Source organism: Amblyomma mixtum, chromosome 5, assembly GCF_055824585.1.
Source record: "Amblyomma mixtum isolate Tamu chromosome 5, ASM5582458v1, whole genome shotgun sequence".
Taxonomy (NCBI): domain Eukaryota; kingdom Metazoa; phylum Arthropoda; class Arachnida; order Ixodida; family Ixodidae; genus Amblyomma; species Amblyomma mixtum.
In genome coordinates this window covers 114,310,171-114,332,474 of record NC_143016.1, presented here as the reverse complement: position 1 = coordinate 114,332,474, position 22,304 = coordinate 114,310,171, and the positions used below count along the sequence as shown (strand labels likewise).

General features: G+C 49.6%; 1 protein-coding gene across 1 annotated transcript; it reads left to right on the top strand.

The window, feature by feature from the left end:
* Window positions 1–1,123: 1,123 nt before the first annotated feature.
* LOC149343393 (uncharacterized) lies at window positions 1,124–1,531 on the top strand (the record flags this gene model as incomplete). The annotated part of the gene is made up of 1 exon (XM_089546951.1): window positions 1,124–1,531. A coding segment is annotated over one exon (408 nt), but the record flags the coding sequence as incomplete, so codon positions are not given.
* Window positions 1,532–22,304: the final 20,773 nt, after the last annotated feature.

Sequence of the window (22,304 nt, the reverse complement as noted above, 5' to 3'; positions counted from 1 at the left end):
GACATTTATTTTGTGCTCTGCAGTAGGACTTGTACAGCCTTCTTAGAGTTTGAAATAATCGCAGGGTGAGAACTTTCCTGCGTACTTGCTCAGTGGATTGACACACCAGCAGTGTACCGTATGGCCAGGAAACTCTTGAAAAGAACGGAACATGGTAGTGACCGCAGCTCGCATTTACCTAAATATTGCAATGACCCAGTGGATCGAACCTATTACCGTGGCATTTCTAAAACACTTTTTTTTTTGCCTGCCCTGCCGAAGGATTAGCCGGCTAGCCTTCGGCTAGCCTTAGTGCTGCGTCGCAAGAAACTGTTTTCTCTCTCTATCTCTCGATTTTTGCTAGTTCTGGCAAAAGAACTGTACCATTTTGCAAGGCAGGAGTTTGGGCTAGTTGGTGCAGATTCATAATGGTGGAAAACAGCGCAATCTTAAGCCCTCTTAAACCAATAATCCTTCAGTTGCGAGCCAACACGTGTGGGGCATTCTTTATACTGTCTTGTCCAGTTCGCACTGTTTTCCACCATGTAATTTGCATCTCGAAGCTACCCCCAGAACATGAGGGCCCCTTAGAGGACATCTTCAGATTTATTTCGACACCCTAGCGTTAACTTAATGTGAACCAAAATTTGGCGTGCACCGGCGTTTTTTCACCTCGCCTTCATCGAAACGCGCCCAAAGAGCCCAGTTATTGCCCCCCTGACGTCGCTTCAGACAATGTACTGCAGAAGGGCCGTTGTGTCTAGAAACACTCCACGCGCACCAAAAAATGTGTGATAGGAAACGCATTAGTTTCTGCCAAAACGAAGTCTTCACTAGCACTTCGTTGATGCGTACTAGAAACACTCCACGCACACCAAAAAATGTATGATAGGAAACGCATTAGTTTCTGCCAAAACGAAGTCTTCACTAGCACTTCGTTGATGCGTACTAGAAACACTCCACGCACACCAAAAAATGTATGATAGGAAACGCATTAGTTTCTGCCAAAACGAAGTCTTCACTAGCACTTCGTTGATGCGTACTAGAAACACTCCACGCACACCAAAAAATGTATGATAGGAAACGCATTAGTTTCTGCCAAAACGAAGTCTTCACTAGCACTTCGTTGATGCGTACTCCGTGAATCATCGTCGACGTTCCTTCGCAGGGCTTCGTCGCGGTCGCCGCTTTCCTCAGCTGCATGATGGGCCTGTCCCACGCGGCGCCGTACCTGGGATACGGACTGGGTGGCCTGAGTCCTGGCCTGGCCGTAGGCACGGGCGGCGCGTCGGGCGCACCCGTGGCCGTCGCCTCGTCGCCCGTCTCCATCGTGTCAGAGGCGAAGTCCACCAACGTGGGCCCCGTCTACAGTGGACCTTACGGCTACGGCTACGTACCGCACGTCGCCTACGCGGCGCCCGTGCACTTGGTCGGATACCACGCGCCCTACGTGGCACCGGGACTTGTACACGCCGTGGGCCTAGGCGTGGATCGCTACGGATACGGCGTGCACACGGTCGGCGTCGGCTACGGGGCCGGCTACCACATCTAGTCCTCAACACAGTCTCCTGGACACAGGCCATTCGCAGCTCAAAAACACGTACGTTGTCCTGTTCCTTTTCACGTCGGTTTTCACAGGTTTGCAAGGACTGTGTGTTTAGCGACCTGGATTATTTCTGCTTTCCTCAATTATCTCTTCAACCGTTGTTCTTTTTTTTTGCGTTTTTATGCAATAAAGCCCTACCCCAACGACTATGTACCAATGACCAACGCAGATAAAGAGCGCCACTCCGCACTCATCACTATGCCAAACTGCGTAGAACGAGTATGCAGGATCATGCTGTCATGGGTAGAAACCTAAATAGATGGCACACGAAGTAGGATGTAAAGAGCCTCATGCGTTTCGTCCTCCGTTACTTGTAACTTCCGAAAGATAGCAGCCATAATGGAAGGAGAGGGCTGAGTCGGGCTGGTTGGTTCATGTTGAATGGTACAGCAAAACAGCGCTGACGGACGGGACGGAAGAAGATGAGACAGACACAGCGCATGTGTCTGTCTCATCTTCTTCCGTCCCGTCCGTCAGCGCTGTTTTGCCGTACCATTCAACATAATGGAAGGCTTACAGGCCTCACTTCAGACGCTAGCCGCGAATGTTTGCCGGCATCAGAGGGGGCCCCTTACGAGATGCGAAGTCCGTGCACCACAAGCGTCGAAAATTGGCTATAAACTCCCAAGTGCGGCCCTGCTGCTCTCGCAGCATCGTTACGACATCGCAAGCAAAGCATGTAGCTTGGCGATGAGCGTAAAGAATGCATACTATACCGTGGGCTTGATCCTTCATGGGATTTTAATCGTGTGTTGGCGTAGAACAGTATATCCTGCATCTTTCAAAGAACGGCAAATGTTCTGCGGCTTACAGCTATACTGCGGCTTACATGCATACTTGGGCGAGTGCAAAACAAACGCCGGTGATACTAGATCTGTTCTGTACAGTAACTAAAAAGAATTATAACGCTCTCGCTACTTGCGCCGCGCAATGAATGCACTATTTGATGCTATAGTACATTTCATTGTGGCACTCTTTATCTGAGCCTACACAGCGCAGCGGTAGGCAACGGCGCGTTGTACACATCTTACCTTTCCACATCAGAACTTCTAAATTTTGCTACCCGGCATAGGTCAAAATAATAACTTGGATAGGGCGCATGAGCGTAATTGCCTTTGAGGACATGCTGCTGGCGAAATTCCGTCCATATTCATTTCATTTTGTGGACAACCGCCCAGAAGACGCAGGGCACAAACTATAAGAGAAGGCAAAAAGACGACGCTGAAATTCTATTCTTTTGACTCTGATCTTCTAACCTGTGTCCACAAAATGAGGGCATACGAGTAGCTCATTACTCTACGTGGCTCATCTGTCTTCACATGCACACGGTCCACAGGCAAGCAAAAATATGAAGGAAGTTGGCAGCAGGACTTGATGGCAAACGCGAAGGCAGCGTGGCAACAAAAACTCCAGATTGCAGTCTTATCTCTGCTGCGCTGCCTTGTTTATGTGTATAAAGACAGCATGCTCACACAGCTGTATGCTGTGTACTCTTCGTGCCTTTGTGGCAATTCCGGAAACGTTTACCACGCCGTGCAGCTCAATTTTCCTGAAAACAGCAGAGTTATGTTGTTTGTTTTTATGTGTGACTCGTGTGCGTCGCTAACGCATGCCATACATCACCGTATTGTTGTCATGTTTCCAGGCTGTAAATTTTCACGCGATTTACACGACAGAACAGTCGCGTTAAATCTTTTTCTTTCAATTCCGCTTTCACATCCTGCCAAAGAGGTGACGCGTACATTGTACTTTTACATGTGCATGAAGTCGACGCGAAAATAAAAGTGGCTCAAAGGCAACATAAACGGACAGACATCTCCCGACAGTAAACTCTGTTCTGTACTTTCTCTACTTTTTTAACGTCCCAAAGCGCCGACCGAAAGCCGACAAAACTGCACTTCTAACTAAGCCAATTTTTAAAAATTGTGCAAATATTTAGGTGAACACCCTGTGTATGCAGTGTGCGGTACTCGTCGTATCGCGAATTTTTAAAAAGAGATGATTGCTTTATTTGCAAACGCACTTCAGCTTAAACAGCACCACTGCAAAGTATAACACACACTACCTACAGTCTTTGTCAAAAGTAACCAGGCTCCATGGTTTCCTTCTCATTCGTGGAAATCCGTGGATTTCGCGTGATATCATCCATTTAAAACGAAGAATTAATCGACAAAGAAAGAAAGTGTCAAAAAATTATACCTTAATCTCTCACTTATCAAGCCTTTTACGGAAAATGCTGAGAGAAGCCAAAACAAAGTATTATGATGTGACATTAACTAATTACATGAAATCTTCTCCCCATCGATTTTGGCGTCACTTGTCCCAGCGGGATAACAACTCATATAGCATTGTTATCGGCGATCAGGTGATTACCGATTCTTCTGTGATTGCGACCGCTCATAATAAGTTTTTTCAGTCTGTGTTTACCACCCCAGCAACAAACACTGTGTCATCGAATTTGTCGTCACAAATACAAGAATCAACAATGCCCGATATTGAGCTCACTTATGAAGGCGTGTTATCTCTTGTACTAAATATAAACGTAAAAAAGTCTGTTGGACCGGACAGCATACCAAACACCTTTTTACGCAGGTATGCGCAATGGGTAACCCATTATCTGATTATTATATTCAAAACCTCACTCGAACAGAAACAGATCCCAAATGACTGGCTTACCGCTAAAGTGATCCCAGTACACAAAACTGGGAACCGGCAGACAGTTGAAAATTACTTTAACTTGCGTTTGTTGCAAACTTCTAGAGCACATAATATCAAAGGCAATCTATACACATCTTGAATCAACAAAAGCTTTTTTTTCAAATCAGCATGGTTTTCGGCAACAGTTGTCTACTGTAACACAACTAGTAGAGACCGTTAATGACTTCGCGAAGGCTCTGAACGACAAGCAACAAATCGATGCAATATGCCTTGACCTTTCGAAGGCTTTTGACAGGGTCCAACATAGTGATTTAATTAACAAATTACTATTAATGGGTATTAATCATAAAATCGTGCACTGGATATCAGCTTATCTAAGCGGAAGAACTCAATTTGTCGAAATCAATGGTAGTAAATCAGAATTATTAAACGTAACCTCCGGTGTACCTCAGGGGTCCGTCTTGGGTCCCGTTTTATTTTTAATCTATATTAACGACATTGCTTCCCATATTGATAAAGATGTAACAGTGAGACTTTTCGCTGACGACTGCCTGCTCTACTGTTGTATAAATAATACAGATAATCAAAAAGCGCTTAATGATGCTCTCGTAGCTGTCGAAAAATGGTGCCAATGCTGGAAAATGAAAATCAACGAAGAGAAAACAGTAGTTTTACGCGTCACGAACAGGACCAAACATGTCCATGAGTACTGTTATACGCTAGGATCTACCGCACTTACCACAGTGGAAACACTTAAATACCTGGGAGTCCTCATTTCTAGAGATCTAAGCTGGAAAAATCATGTACTAAAAATCTGTTCAGCCGTTGAAAAGAAACTCTGGTTTTTGCGCCGAAGATTGAAACTGGCCTCACAGTCTGCCAAGCTAGCTGCCTATTTAACTTATGTACGACCAACATTAGAATATGCCTGCATTATATGGGATCCTGTAGAAAGTGGCTTGATAAAAAAACTTGAAAGTGTGCAAAGAAGAGCAGCTCGATTCATACTGCCCAGATATGCACGTACTGATTCTGTAACAGAGATGTTGTGTGATCTCAATTTACCACCTCTAGCCGAACGTCGCCGAGTAACCAGACTAAAATTTTTATTTCAGCTCTCAAGAAATTCCTTCAATATCAATAGCTCCCATTACTTGGTCCCAAAACAACTTACACATCTCAGAGCAAGCAATGAATACTGTTACCAAACCCCGAACCCACGCATTAATGTGTATGCTAATTCTTATTTTCCGAAGACGATAGCAGAATGGAATAATTTACCAGCATCTCTCTTACAGTCCAGTACATGCTGGGATATTTTCTATGCTACTGAACTTGAAAACCAAAAAAGCATGTGGCCCTGATAACATTCCTAACATTTTTCTGCGAAGATATGCCGAATCGGTTGCAAAGTTTTTGTATGTACTGTTTCAAGCATCCTTGCGAACTGGGAAATTGCCTGTTGACTGGAAGACCGCCCGAATCATCCCTGTACCTAAGAAAGGAGATCGTTTAATGCTGTCAAACTACCGCCCAATCTCCCTTATTTCATCTTGTTGTAAATTAATTGAACACGTCATTGCTGATCGCATAAATGAATTCCTAAATCGGCACTCCATTTTATCCAAATTTCAGCATGGTTTTCGTAAAGGATATTCAACAGTAACCCAATTAGTAACAATTGTTCACTCCATTGCATTAAGCTTAGACAATAATGGCCAAGTTGACCTAATATTTTTAGATTTTAGCAAGGCTTTTGACAAAGTCCCTCATGATAAATTAATTCTAAAGCTTAAATCCATTGGCCTTCCTGAGATATTAGTTACCTGGATTTCAAACTATTTAACTAACCGTAAGCAGTATGTCTCGATTGATGGAGAGGAATCGGACGCTCTTTCAGTCACTTCTGGAGTGCCTCAGGGGAGCGTACTTGGGCCTTTATTGTTCTTACTATATATTAATGACATCGTCGACACAACTGTTCCGGGCGTTGAGATTCGATTGTTTGCGGATGACTGCTTGCTGTACAGAGATATTACATGTTCAAATAACCAGATTGACCTAAACACTTCTCTAACATCCTTACGTGGTGCCAGAAATGGGACATGGCTTTAAACAAAGAAAAAACAAACTTCCTTCGCGTGACACGTAAAAAAAATATTTTTGAGCACAGGTACCATCTCGGACAAACACCACTACAGGAAGTTTCCAGTTTTAAATACCTGGGTGTAACATTAACTCACAATCTCTCCTGGAATTCACATGTGGAAAATATCTGTTCGTCCGCCTTTCGCAAACTCTATTTTTTAAGAAATAAACTTTCCAAAGCTCCCCCTCAGGTTAAACTTCTCGCGTTTAACTCACTAATCAGGCCCAAGCTCGAATATGCATGCGTGGTGTGGGATCCTTATACTAATACTAATATTAAGAAAATTGAAAGAATCCAAAGAAAAGCCATAAGATTTATTTATTCTAAATTTTCACCTTTTGATTCTCCGTCTGAGCTAATGAAATCTAACCGTATCCAACCTCTTGAGGTAAGAAGAAAAAATATTCGACGAGAATTTCTTTCCTTGCTCATAAATAACAAACTGGCTCTTGATCCTGCACCCTATTTATCGTTTTTAGCTACACGCATCACACGTCACCATCATCCCGGTTCACTTACCCCGTACTTTGCTAGAACTGACACTTTTAAATTTTCCTTTTTCCCGCGTACCATCAGTGAGTGGAATTCTCTGACAAGCGCATAGTCATCCTGCATGACTTTCTTTATTTTTATTTTTAGTTTTTCTATTTTACTTGTTATTTCTTTTTATTTTACTTGTTACCCGTGTATCTGTGTTATCTTGTTCTGCTTGGATCTGTAAGATGATCTGCAGTATGAAATAAATAAAAAAAATTAACAACTTTCGAAAAAGCTATCTCAACTTCGCACTAAAAAGTTTTTTTTCTTCTTTTTTTTTGTGTGTGTGTGTCATACGCCTAATCAACTCACCTAAGGTGAAGGCCGGGAATGTAGAAATTTTTGTTGTTATTTTTTTCCTTTTCTGTGTGAAATAACTGTTTTTCAAGTTAATATTTATTAACACTGCTTCTGTATAAAAAAGTGAAACATTACGCGGTAAGAAATGATTGTATAGATGAAGATTCACTTTGTATTTTTGTATAATCGTCGAAACCTTTTTGCTTTCCAAGTGTCACGCCCCACCACTGTAACGGCCTCACGGCCAACAGTATTTTCAAATAATAAAAAAATAACAGAGCCCTCACGGCTTCCCTAAAGATCAAAAAGTTCGTTGAAGGTGAGAACAGGGGTTCTCGTCACCATACAGAGATTAGAGCTTGAGGGCTGGCATAATAGCTTTAATGTACGACTGAGAAGAAAAACGTGCAGTCTGGCTACTTTTGACAAAGGCTGCACATGACTTCTTTCGTTAGCCCATGTCAGCCAGCTGAGCTTGCATGGACAGACAAAATGAGCAGACGCGAGAGAATCAAAATGTAGACGTCTAATGCAATCCTACTTTAAAATGATTCATACGCTCTAAAACGTGGTTAAAAAGATCGGAATGGATTCTTCGTCTCACGAATTTGTCTCGATATATCATGCACATCTGTTTGTGGTTTCGTTTCAGATGACGGCGACTACCTGGGATATTTAAATTGTGGTAAACAGGCTGCCTGCATCCTACACCGCCTGCCTAGCCGATAATAAAACTTGTTTGAAGCATCGACTTAACAATAATAAATTTCTTCCTCTGTTCGTTGTCATCGTTGTGACTCGTTGACTTGTTTTGCCTGCACCCTAGAGAGCAGGATGTCGTTCACTGGAGCCAGGTTGATCGAAGATACTTCGTATTCATCTCTCTATTGTGTTTGCGTCTCGTGTAAGTGCATCTGTGCAATGCAGCTCACATTTAATTGCTGTTTGAAACCGCCCAGAATAAATGCACTACCATGACAGCTTGCTGCCTTCCTGATGTATGTTTCCACCAGTGCCACACGACCCTCCCGATGAATGCGCTGTCTCTATCGCAACGTTTCTGACGAAGAGTTCGATGTACGCAAAGAGCGCAGGCACCGGATGCTTTGTCCGTGTACGAGAGCAGTTTTTCATTGTTCACGTTCAACTTAGGTTGAAGAGCAACCTACTTTTACTGCTGTTTGATCTTCGCTGTCATTCATTTGGCGGTCACCTTATGGTACAAGGATCAACATGGAGCTGAAGCAAACTCGTAACATCACAACACGCGGTAGGTGTGGAAAGCCCACGTGCATGGAGACGTTGAAGAAACTAAATGAGGCCATGTACGTTTTCGTTTTCATGACCAAATTCGTGAGATATTCCTGTCAGCTTCGAAGCTTTACACGGGTTAAGGGGCCGCCAGAGTGAAGGACTCCGGATTGATTTCGATCCCACACTTTTTTAGTGCGAAAGCACTTCTGCCTGCCCCAGCAATTTGGACGATGTCTCACGCGAAGAAAATGAAGCCTCAGCCGGACTCACCACCATACCTTGGGCAATCCCTCGCGTAGGTATGGGCTATATTTACTGACTAAGGGAAAGGGTGTGCATGGCAATGGACCAAGCAATGCTCAATTTTGGCGATGGCCCTGCAGGGTAAGAATGGCAACGCATGGCATGGCGCATGAGGCATGTCCCAAACATGGTGGACGACCCGAAATTCGACCTTGGAATGACCTTGATCCATTTAACGACGTGTGCGACACCAAGTAAAGCTCAATTTCAGGATGGCCCTGCGAGGTAAGTGTGATGTTAAGACACATGAGGCATGTCCAAGATATGGTTAGGCCAGCCGATATTTCCTCTTTAAATGGCTTTGACCGAATTAAACTGCAGTGAATCTGGGTGTTCTCAAGTGGAAGACAGGCTTGGCCTAATTCAAAATGAGACTGGCCCACCCCAGACAATTTGAAAATTTAGTTGACCCACGCTCGGAACCGACCTCGGACACCCCCAAAATGGGCATGGGCCAATCCCGACAATTCGAAAATTGAGTTCACCCACGTTCGGAACCTACCTGGAACCAGAATGAATTTGGTCCACCCTGAAAATTTGGATAGCCCACCGTGCTTTCGCATAATATTTCGTCCTCAGCAACGCTAAACTGCCAGCCATTTTTTTCTTTCTTTCCTGATGATGTAGGCACTGCCGATGATGTCATGAGGTAACGTGGGGGTTCCGACCCGTCTCTCGGGGGACGCTCGGTCAGCGCCAGAGAAACATGCTATACGGACCTCTCAGAACTTGCCCCGTTTAGTTTCGAAGTGCGCAGTTGTGTTTAGAAAAAAATTATTTACATATGTACACATATCAAGGTTACCAGATGCATTGACATTTACAAGAACACATGACACTAAGCATGTAAGGCGATAATTAAAGAGATAAATATTTTAAGTAACTAACAGGAATTGCTAGTGAGCGATGTAAAACAGGATAGCCTACCTATTGACATAAAAGTGAAAAGGCAATAATTTGACACTGAAACACTGATAAGAAGATAAGAAGACCTTAGTGCCAGTTTGGCCTAAAAACCAGGACAAGATGACCGTTGATGACAGAAATGAATGAGCATGACCATTGCCGGAGAAACTCTTCCTCACCCAAGAAAAAGACTTCCTCGGACAAAAAACTGATCAGATCCCGTCGGAGACGGCCAAGAACTGGCCACACAGCGTGGCGTCGAAATCCACCGGCGACCGTGGCGCATCGATTGCGCCATAAACTGAAAAGACCCGCCACAATTAACAGGAGAGCAAAACGGCCGCTGGGGAAGCGGCTGCGGGAGACGAAGCACGAACTGCGCTGCCCACTGAATCCCGCATGAACCGCGCGCCAAAAGACACGCGCTACAACGCAGGTGACTAGCGTGGCGATTAGATTCCGGGAGCGGGCAATTCGGGCAGGTACCGGAGCGTAACACACCCAACCGCTGTAACCGATCACAAGTGGGGAGCACTGCCCAGCCTCCACCTGCCAGTGTACATTAACCAGATTTGAGACGGGCGTCCACTTGCTCCCGAATGGAAGACCTCCTTGGTAACTTTCATCCCTAATCCAGGCAAGACAGTGAGTACTGTTGCGGCGCACAGGAAAGCTCGAACCCGGGCTCCATTTGGTAGCGTGTTGAGTCGTCGGGCTGAGGAAAGTCTGAAGCTTCGAAGTTGGAGATACGAAAACAAGCAGATTTAATGGCAAGAAACTAAGACACTTATTTACATAAATTTACAAAAGAAGAGCAAGGAATCAAACTTTAAGAGTTCATGACGTCGAATGACTGGATGAGCCTTTTACCCAGGGCCCAGAGCGTTCGTGCTCACTTTGGGCGCAGGTTAAATAGCCCAAGGCCCAAGCCCTTTCACCAGGCGGCAATTCATCGTGACACAAAAGATCGGCACCACACGACACAGCCAACGAAGACACCTGTTGAGAGCCCACACGTGGGAACTGGCGAGGAGGAGCGTAAGTCCGCATCTCTGTCGCACTGCGAGGCAACCATACTGTTGTCAGCTCGCGTCCATCGAACACAGGTGTGGCCTGATGACGTCGCAGCCGCAGCTGCGCCGGCTTCCTCTGATTCGTTCCGGGTTTTTTTTCAGACGAGGGGCAACCTTTCTTCCCGTCGTCGGTTGCTTCTCGAAGATCGTTGGCACCGAGCCGAGCGTGGGAACAGCATCCATCGACCATTTCCCAGCTGGTCATTCTTTTTGGTGGGGTCATCTTGGGGGTCAACGACCTTTCGAAATATCCGCTGTTGAATCCACCACCGTTTCATCGCGGGTCTCAAGATGGGTCGTAACAGTACCGACAACCTGAGGTCCATCTCACTAACCTCTTGTGTGGGCAAGCTTATGGATATGATGGTTAGGGATCGTCTCTCTCCACACATAGAGACCAAGGGCCTCTTTGCAGACACTATGTTCGGGTTCCGCCCGCATATTTGTGCGCAGGACGTCCTCGTCCAGTTACACCACAACATAATACGACCCACTGCCATGCGCCACAACGGCAAGGCCATCCTTGCCCTCGATCTTAAGGGGGCCTTTGACAACGTTCGTCCTGGCAGCATCTTGGCTAACTTGAGTACCACCGATTGTGGGCGCAACGCATTCACGTATGTACGAGACTTCCTCTCGAGACGTCCGGCCTTCCTCAAGACTGAGGACGACGAATACGGACCATATACAATGCGTACACGGGGTACACCCCAAGGAGCGGTCTTGTCGCCAATTCTTTTCAACATTGCCATGATGCAGCTTCCACACCAATTGGCCAGGGTGGAAGGCATCCATCACGCACTCTACGCGGATGACATAACAATTTGGACTACCGAAGGGAGCCTTCGCGAAATGGAGGACCGCCTCCAGCGGGCCACCACCATAATCGATAGCTACGCTATCGGTTGCGGTCTCCAATGTGCTCCCGCAAAATCGGAACTTCTGCACATCAGATTCAATCCTAAAGACAACACGAGTTTGCAAATCTCTCTGACAGGAGGTCCTATCAGAGAGGTCGAGGAGCTCCGCATACTAGGCCTGTTCATCCATAACAGGCTCAGCCCGGAATCTACTATTGCCAAACTTAAGCGCGTAGGCGAACAGGTCGGATGCATGATCCATCGCGTTTCTAACGAGCGGGCTGGTTGCGAGGCAGGGACGCGATTCGGCTCGCCCATGCCTTCGTAACCAGCAGGATCCTCTACTCCGTTCCCTATCTTCGCACTACGAAACAACAAGAAATAAGAATCGGCGCCATCGTTAGAAAGACTACAAAGCGAGCGCTGGGCCGCCCAGTGGCCATCTCCAATCATAAGTTGTCGGCGTTGGGGGTGATCAACTCCTACCAGGAGTTACTGGAGGCCCACGTCGTGAACCAATATACGCGACTCTCGCAGACGGCATCCGGGCGCCGTCTGCTAGACCGCTTGCACATCCAACACTAGTGCACTCCAGAGGAGTCGCATCGGATTCCGGAGCTATGGCATCACAAGCTCTGGGTCCCTCCACTCCCGCGCAACATGGACACGCATACACACGAAGGCAGACGAGAGGCGCGCGCTCGAGCCCTCGGACATCAAAACGGATCCAAAAACTACGTTGACGTGGCAGGGCCGTCGCCCATTGGATTCTACATGGGCGCAGTAGTTCACCAGGACCAATGCGTCAACGGCCTCTCCTTTCGAGCTCGAAATTCAGCTCAGGCCGAGGAAGTAGCCATTGCGCTTGCCGCCTCGGACTCGAATTCGAAGGTAATTGTGACAGATTCGCGTTGAGCCTGTGAACACTACCTGGCTGGCGAGCTTTCACCTTTAGCCTACTGTATATTAAGCGCGCAGTGAGGGAATCGGACCCTTCGCCCAAACGCATAGTTTGGACGCCAAGTCATCAGGGCGTTAGAGGTAATGAGGCTGCGGACGCGGCTGCCCGAGCGCTTACCTGCCGGGAACCTCATCCAGGCTCTTCCGACTCAGAGATTGTGCAAGCGCTTCTGCGGTTCAGGGAAATTCTGGACGACTATTGCGAACGTCATCGGCTTTTCCCGGTCCCTGCTAAGGGCCTGAGTAAAGCCAATGAGCGAATTTTGAGGCGCCTGCAGACCAAAACTCTGTTGTGTCCTGCAATAGCGAAACATTTCGACCCCAAAATTGATGGGCGCTGCCCTCACCGTGGGGAAGTATCCGATACCTTCCATATGGTTTAGGCCTGGCAGAAGAATCCTTCCCTTCCCCCCAATCCTTCTCGTTCCCGAGAGGCATGGGAGGCAGCTCTGCTCAACTGCTCGACGCTGGAGTCTCAAAGGGCTCTAGTCCAACGGGCGTGAGTAGCGGCCTCATCCAGCGGGGTCCCGGACTAAGGACTCCACCTATGTAAAGGGCCATTTTTGGCCTGTAAACTCTCCTTTAGTTCCTTAAAAAGTTGTCACGACCACTGTCCAGCCAAGTTTCCAGACAAAGTCACGTAGGTGGTCTTGGAGTGGTTTCGACGCTAAAAGCGTCCACTGAACTCAGCACACAGGTGAGCGGCGAGCCCATAATGGACAATAGCCAATAGCCAATAGCGCTATGGACAATAGCGAGTCCATAATGTTCACGGTCTGCGGCGATGTTGAGATCAGGTGCTACTGCTCTTGCATGCCTGTAAAAGGCCACTGACGAAGCATCGAAAGCGGTAGGCTGCTCTGACTGAGGTCCATGATTAACAGGGGCCCGGGATCCAAAAAGCGTAAAGTAGGGCCCAAAAAGTACCGAATCAGGGTTCGCGCCGGAGACGCTTTTCCTAGCAGGATGCGCAAATACCCTTCAAAGCTAACAGCAAGAACGTGACGGACAAATTTCGGAAGGCAAAACCTCTCTCTCCCGTGGTTGTCGAAGAACAGCACGAGCCACAAGCTCGGTTCCACCAGACCAAAAAATTAGCTGTGGTTTGACCAATGGCAATCCCGAGTAGAATTGCGGAAGCAACGGCGCGGCAATCGCAACGGCGGCGGCACCTCTGAGTCACCGACGTAGCGGAGGAGGCGATGGCCCCAGCGCCGCAGCCGTGCGCCGTGTGACGTCCCTCCTCCTGGAGAATGCACTGCTGACGCAGCGGCGACGACACCTATGAGTCACCCGCGCAGCGGAGGAGTCGGCGGCGGCTCCGCGCTGCTCTGACGGCACTCGCTCCTCGCGCATGGCAGTTGGGGCTCTCTGGGGCTCCGCGAAATCGCTCAGACCTTGCGTAGTGTTGCTTCCGGAACAAAAAAAAATGGTGCGGTTCAACAACTGCTGAACCTGGTTATAGAGCGAAAGTTACGGCGTGTCGGCCAACTATGAGCGGCTTGGCGTCTGTAACGTTGAGTGCGTTCCGGATACTGGATAGGCAGCGCACCAACCTGGAAGGTGGCAGTGAATGGTTGATCGCGACAGTTTACTCACCCAGTGAACGTTACGGCCTATTGCAGCAGTGCCGCGAATCTGCCAGAGTTGTCAGCGCTAACGCGTGCAGCTCAAATCTCTCTCTCATCACCCCACGTACCTATTAGCGCGATTCAGGCGTCCACTGACCCAGGGAGCCAGTTATGCGCACTTCCTTTCCTTAAATTCGTTGGAGTGTAAAACACTGCCAACGCCAATGAACGCATTGAACGCCGACGGCCTATGGCTTCAGTGCCGCGTTTCTGCCACAACGTTGTCAATGCCAAAGCATGCAGCGCACATCTGTCACTACCGTCACGTAGCTTTAAGCACGACTGAGGTGTCCACTGTTCCAAGACGGCTTACGACGCTTCTCGAGGCGTGCGGCTCGTTCTTCCTCCGTCTCCTCGGCTCGCTGCCTCCTCTTGGTTTCGTTCCGACGACGAAGCCTGGCTTCTTTCAGTCTCTCCGACTCACTTTCCATATCTGCCCACCGAGCCGCCCCTTCTATACATACGATGCAACGCCGGCTCCTCCTCATCCTGTTGTTGCAACGCGGTTTCACCGGCTCCTCCTCTGACGTCATGCCAGATGGCGCGGCGAGCGGTGCTGCTAGCTGCGGCGGTTGCTAGGCAACGGCTCCGCTCGCAGTCTGGCCACCGGCCAAAGCGAAAAGACGAGAACACGGCCAATGTAGCTCTCGCTACAAAAGAAAAAACTGTAGTCTGCACCCGCCTTATGACACGGAGGGGTGGTCTAACAATGTAGCAAAGGTACCAGAAGGCACCGAGCATGACGGACTGAGGTGGTGGTGGTGGAAACTTTTATTGCCAATGATGTAAATCGTGGGTGCGAAGCCCCCTACATGGCACTTGGGTGCCTCCTCAATGTGAGGAGGAGGCACCCTTACAACGCGAAGGATAGCCCCTGGAGCGCAATCCTTCTGTGAGCGCTGGAGATGATCCGGCGCTGTTCTTGAGCGGACGAGCTGGTCAGAAGAGACTCCCAGTAAGACTCCACCGCGGTTGGTGATGGTGGATGAGGGAAGGTGGGGCATTAAGGAGGGTGTGTAAGAAGTCTCCTGGTTTGTCGCAAAGTTTGCATGATGACGGGAATCGGTCTGGGTATCGGGCATGCAGCAGTATTGGGTATGGAGCAGTTCGGGTTTGTAGTTGTCGCCAATGTGCAGCTTCCCCTATGGTGAGGGATGGAGCTGGGGGTGCGTATTCCCTTCGTTTGTCTCGGTGGTACGAGAGAATATCACGGAAGGAGAGCGAGCGCTCCGAGGCTCGTAGAGGGGGCTCGACTCCTGCCCGGAATGTGAGACCTCGGGCTAGGGAATGAGCCTCCTCGTTGCCAGGGAGGCCAGCATGTGCTGGCGTCCAGATGAGGGTGATGAGGCGCCGGGGCTGCCAGAAACCTAGTAAACGAGCAGCGGGGCTGGATATGTAGCCCTTGGCATAATTTAAAATTGCAGATTTGGAATCGGAGATAATTTTGTGGCAGATGTAGAAATGAGAGCAAGCGCGATGGCTGCCTCTTCTGCCTCTGTGGTCGAATTGGCAATGATTGAGCTGGAGGTTAGAAGCTTTGCATTATTGTCGGCTACCGCCAGGGCCATACGGGAGCCTGTCGTATATTCCGCTGCGTCCACGTAGACCACCTCATGGTCCTCGCTATACTGTTTGTGGAGGGCCCGAGCCCTTGCTACTCTGTGTTCCCTGTCTCGCTCAGGAACCAGGTAGCACCTCTCAAGCAGAGGCAGGTCAAATGTCTGCGCCCTTCGCACACGAGCTGTAATGCCTTCGACAACCGAAGACCACACACCATCTCATATACAATGGTTTGGTTTGGTTTATGGGGTTTAACGTCCCAAAGCGACTCAGGCTATGAGAGACGCTGTAGTGAAGGGCTCCTGGAATTTCGACCACCTGGGGTTCTTTAACGTGCACTGACATCGCACAGTACATGGGCCTCTAGAATTTCTCCACCAAAGAAATTCAACCGCCACAGCCGGGATCGAACCCGCGTCATATACAATGGTATTGCAGATGTAATACAAGTCTGGGGAGACACCTGAAAAGAGTAAACTCAAGTAATTAAGACCAGCCCCAGATAAGGAGGCGTACTCACGAAAAACATAACTTTCAAGTAGGCGGCATTCATCACTTGTGTAACGTAATCTGTAGAAAAACGACGTCTCCAAACTACAGACGGCTGCCGATTAGTGCGAATTACTTGACCGCATATTTCTGTATCCAGCGCACCAATTCTGATGGGTCTCTTTGTAGATATGCTCAAATTATTTGAAGCATTTAAAAGAACAATCTTCTGCACATGCATTACTGCGATAGCATTTGATGTCCCGTCAAATTATAAATTAATCTGGTTTGTTTACACTAATTACGGCGTCCCTCATAGCCTTAGTTGCTTTGGGACGTTAAACCCCAATAAACCAAACCAACCAACTATATCGCCCGGCGACGCTATAAAGAGCCGGCGCTGAGAATAGAGTATCTGTTCTCGCTTCGGCGAGCGCGGCTTCGGCCGCTTGTCTGTTTTTTGAGCAGCGTCCGCTCCGGCGGACGAAGTTGTTGCTGCGACGAGCGTCTTTTCTTTTCTTTTTCTCTTTCCTCTGATCTTTTAACTCTCCTCTGTCTGCACGTGGCAGCGGTGGTGGCTCGGATCGAGCCAGTAGGCAGGCCCGTGCAATTTCCTATTCATCCTTCTCTCAGTCACAACAACAACGGCGTTAAATAAAGATGGACAGCGCGTGCTCAGAGCGCACGCCCGGCACGAGCAGTTCGGAACTAGAAGCCTGCCACGCTGGTCACCTTGCTCTAGTGCTCCGCTGCGACCCCGCAAATCCTCAACAGTGGTGACCCGGCGAACAGTGCCTTCTATCCCAGCGGCGTCCTAGCATGGCGTACTGGCAGCACACAAGTTTCGACCCGCCGCTCCCGGCGTTCCGGCCTGCAGGCGTCGGCGGGTGGTTCGCCCAACTGGAGGCTGCGATGTACCTGAACGGCATCACCATCCAGCCGTTTAAACACGCAGTCCTTTGCGACATCCTCCCGCCCGACCTCCTGCGTCGGCTCACCTACTCTGCCTTCGGCTGCCGGCCATACGATGAGCTGCGTGCGGCCGTCTTGGCTGACTTCGGCGCCTACTATGTTCCACTACTTTCCTACCCGCGTCTCTGGCTCTGCCTCCTTGCGCTTCAGTGGCGTTGTCGCCAGAGCCTCCTGCAACCAAGGACGACTTTGCGGCAGCAGCCGTGCCGAGACTTCCGGCATCTCCATCTACCTTGTCACTACCGCCATCAGCTCTGCAGGCATCTGCTGTGAGGTTGAAGCCGTCGCCCGCTGATGCTAAAGAGCCTTCGACAACGACCAAGCCTGCTTATCACACTCCCAGCCCCTCAGAAGGTCCGCAGAGCACAAATCGTCATCAGGAGCAGGATGAGAAGGCCAACTCCGTGACAGCAGTAACAAGCATGGCGGTTGCCACCAGCCCCACTTTGCCTAAAACGGTTCCTGACCCGGTGTTAGCGCTTGCTCTCACGCCCGACCATGCCCACACGCGCATCATCACTGGCCAGTCGCTCCGGACTGCCACTCCCGCTTTACCCAAGCACCTGGCATTGAACCGAGCAACTTCCTCCGTCATCACCACAGCTGTCACCGTTGTCTCGTCGGTCACACCTGTGCCAACCCTAGTGGCCGGCCCGCACTGCTCGCGCCCTACATCAGGGGCACCTGAGCCATGTAAGCCAGCCATTTGCACCTATTTGGACGACTTGAAGCTGGCGCTACAGCAGCGACACGACACCACGATTAAGACCACAGCTGTTCACGGAGCCGTTTCGGCCGCTCCCTTGCTTGTGACGGCGTACTCTGTGTGCCAGCTTCCCGCCGCCATCAGCTGCAACGGTCCAACACCAATGACACTTGTGCCAGCGGGCAGCACTACAGTCGGTGACGGCCCGCCCATGGCCTCCATTGCCCTAATATTCTTTGTCAGCTCGGCACCCTGCATCATTCGCCCATTGTGCAGCAGCCAGGCTCGTCCACCTGAGCCCGCGCCCTCCACCCGACGGCTCTTCCCGGACCCTGACATGAACTTACCGGACCCTCCCTCCATGGTGTGACCTCCATCTGTGCCCCGTCGGCGCGTCCATTTCGCCGTTCCGTCTAGGCGGGGGCCCTATAGAGCCCGGCGACGCTATAAAGCGCCGGCGCTGAGATCGGCGTTACAGCGCGTGCTATAAGAAAATAAAGATGGACAGCGCGTGCTCGGAGCGCACGCCCGGCACGAGCAGTTCGGAACTAGAAGCCTGCCACGCTGGTCATCTTGCTCTAGTGCTCCGTTGCGACCCCGCAAATCCTCAACGACACTTTGACTTCATTTTAACGCAGAAAATTGTATGGCGATTTACATTCAAGGTAATGCGGATGAACGCGAGCAGGTTTGGAAAATTTGAAAGGAAGGGAAATGGGCAGTAGCTTTCTCACATCTCGGCGGACACCTTAACCGAGCCGCAAGGGACGGGATAAAGGAGGGAGTCAAAGAAGAAAAGAAAGAGGTGCTGTAGTGCAGAAAAAATTGGAATTGAAAATTGTTTTGAAGCGAAAAGCTTCACTACCCGCACCACAGCCGGGATTCGGGTGAGTCGTCGGAGCCAAGATTTTCCACAGCTGCGCATGCGCGAAACCGAGTGACGTCACATGCGGCAGAAATAAAAAATAAATAAAAGACAAACAGTGCGCCAGAAAACACTCATATCTCGGTGGACACCCGAACCGCACCGTAAGGGAAAATTTGAAAAGAAAATTGGTTTTAAGGAAAGGAGACACGCCTTCTCTCTCATATCTCGGTGGACACCCGCACCGCGCCGTAAGGGCCTTAAGGAAAATGAAATGAAATGAAAATTGATTTTAAGGAAAAGAAATGCCTGTCTGTCATATGTTGGTGTACACCCGAAAGAAATGGACACCACAGTACATGTCTCTAAAGCACCCTTCTAAGACAGCACCGTATTCACTACACGCGCGTCTCCTCCTCCGCCTCCGTACAAGCAGTGTGTGGACGACCGAACACCTCCACCGTTATCGTGATGCTCCCAGTGCATTGTGCGCCATCTGCGACAGCCATGACCTCCAACCAAGCACAACTGCAGCTTTTTGCTTGTATATCCAGGCTTAACCAGCTATGCCACTGCCTATTTTTTTTAAGAACAGAAATGGCGCAGTATCTAACATCTCGGTGGACACCTGAACCGCGGCGTAAGGGAAAGGAGGAAGGTGTGAGTGAGAGAAGGAAGATGGTTTGGTTTATGAGATTTAACGTCCCAAAGCGACTCAGGCTATGAGGGGCGCCGTACTGAAGGGCTCCGGAAATTTCGGCCAGACGGGGATCTTTAACGTGCACCGACATCGCACAGCACACGGGCGCGTTTTGCGTTCCGCCTTCATCGAAACGAGGCCGCCGCGGCGGGTTTAAACCCAGGTACTCCGGCTCGGTAGACGAGCGCCTTAACAACTGAGCCACAGTTTCGGGTGTAGTGCAGGGCACCAGAATAAATTCGACGTTTAACGTGAACCGACATCGCACAGCAGACGGCTACCTTTTCGTTTCGTCTCCATTGAAACGCGGTCGTGTTCGAACCCGGGAACTCCGGCCTAATAGCCTAGCGCTCTAACCACTGAGCTACCGCGGCGGGCACGCAGACGGGTGTTGTTATTTGAGCGGCGAGCACCAAAATAATTTCAACCACCTGGAGATTTTTAACGTACACTGTGCTTTGCGAATAAATGTTTCGCGATTTATATTTTTAGACTTTATGATTTTTATTGCGAAAGCAATACTGCTCGAGGTTTCCGCTCTTGGCCGTCGTCCCGGAGAATCCACCATTGACCTTTAGCGTGACCTATGTGTGACGTCATACCAGCTGTGGAAAAGCGGAGCCCCAACTCGGCTCGTCGCGATCGTCCCAACGAATCCTCCGTGCAGCAGCTGCGCGGTGCTGCCGCAAGGGGCACTCGCTGTACGTGAAGTCATGCCAGCTGTGGAAAAGCGGGGCCCCAGCTCGGCTCGTCGCGATCGTCCCAACGAATCCTCCGTGCCGCAGCTGCGCGGCGCTGCCGCGAGGGGCGCTCGCTGTACGTGACGTCATGCCAGCTGTGGAAAAGCGGGGCCCCAGCTCGGCTCGTCGCGATCGTCCCAGCGAATCCTCCATGCCGCTAGTGGGCCCGCACGTGCCTTGCTTGCAACACGACCAAAGTGACCCGCCACACGAAGACTCTCATCCAGTCTATCCTGCCCCCTGGCTGTCGCTTTTACCACGTCCACCTTGGCTTTAGTTCGAGCGCTCTCTTCCTCTCACGAGCACTGGTACATTCTGACAATGCTTCACCGCTTCACCCGTTGGCCCGAAGCCTTGCCCATTCCAGACATCACTGCATGGGTTTCCCACTTCGGTTGCTCTGGCATTGTTAAAACAGACCTCGGCTGGCAATTCGACAACCCTCTTTACCTCTCTCAACCATCTGCTTGTCACTATGAACTGCCGTACCACAGCATACAATCCCTGTGCCAACGACATGGTCGAGCGGCTCCATCGCCATCACCGAGAGGGCAGCTCAATTAAGGCTACCCTCACTGCGCGCCTGGACCGAGAGCACTAGGTCGACCACCTGTATATGATGCTTCTTGGCCTATGTGCCGTCTTTCGTCCTGACCTTGGCTTTTCAGCGGCCGAACTCGTCTTCGGTGAATCCCTGCGGCTTACCGGAGACTTTTTCGTTCCTTCTGCTCCCTCGCCACCGCCTGTGCAGTGCCTCCAACGCTTACAGGACTGCATTCGATATCTGCGCCCTGCCCCGCCTCGATCTTCTGATCATCGCATCTTCGTGCACCCAGACCTTGCGTCTTCGACGCACGTTTTTTTTCCGGCGAGACGCTGCAAAGGCGCCTCTAACACCCTTTTATGACGGGCCGTACCGCGTCCTACACAAGACGCCCATGTCCGCGACCATCCTCCTGAACGGTCAGGAGGAGGTGGTGTCGTTGGACCGTCTCAAACCGACCTGCATCGAGATACCTCTGACGAAGCTCCCCTGCGAAGTAGTTGACATATACGCTCATCTCCCTGTCGGCCCTAGAAGCCTGCTATGTTGCACCTCTTGTTTCGGCGCCCCGCTGCAATTTCGCGATTTCCCGACAGTCTGTTTGTCTGAAGCAATTTTGTGGCAGGCTCCTTACCGGCCACATATCCCTCAAGAGAAAAGTAGAAAACATTTGTATCTTACCGGTACTCGCCTATGGGGCAGAAAGGTGTAGGTTAACGAAAAAGGTTCAGCTTAAGTTAAGGACATCGCAGCGAGCTATGGAAATAAAAATGGTAGGTGTAACATTAAGAGACCGGAAGCGGGCGGAGTGGGTAATTGAAGAAACGCGGGTTACTGACATTCTATAGTCAAAATAAAGAGGAAGAAATGGGCTTGGGCTGGACATGCAATGCCAAGGCAAGATAACCACTGTTCCATAAGAGTAACAGAGTGGATCCCTAGAGAAGGCAAGCGTGGCAGAGGACGGCAGAAAATTAGGTGGCCGGATGGCATTAAGAAGTTTGCGTGGACACTGTGGGAGCAGCTGGCAAAGGACAGGGTTCAGAGGCGTAGCCAGGGAGGGTGTTTCGGTGTCAGAACACCCCCCGAAATTTTCTGAGCGCTGCAGCCACACCCTCCTTTCGGCCTTTTTTTCTTCCTGTGCTACTTACACAGCCCATCGATATATTAAAATATAAAAATGAAAATAAGGAGAGGTTCGGTTCGTTAACAAAAGCAGTTTCTGTTCAAATGGGAAGCGGAAGTTACTGTAGAAAATATTCACTCTTCCTCGCCATCGCAGGGCGTATGGCATTGCTTTTAATTGTAAGCAAAGTTCACCCAATAAAACACACAAATTCACATTAGCCTACATTGTCATCCCTTGCTGTCCTGAAATGGCCATAAACTATAGCGAAAATAAAAAAGTGCTTATATTTTTTAAATCGCCCCTGCGTCCGGCTGGTCCAGTCGAATGTTCACACAAATCCCATTCGTTCGCAGTCGCTGGCTTTACTGTAGAGCAAAGACTTT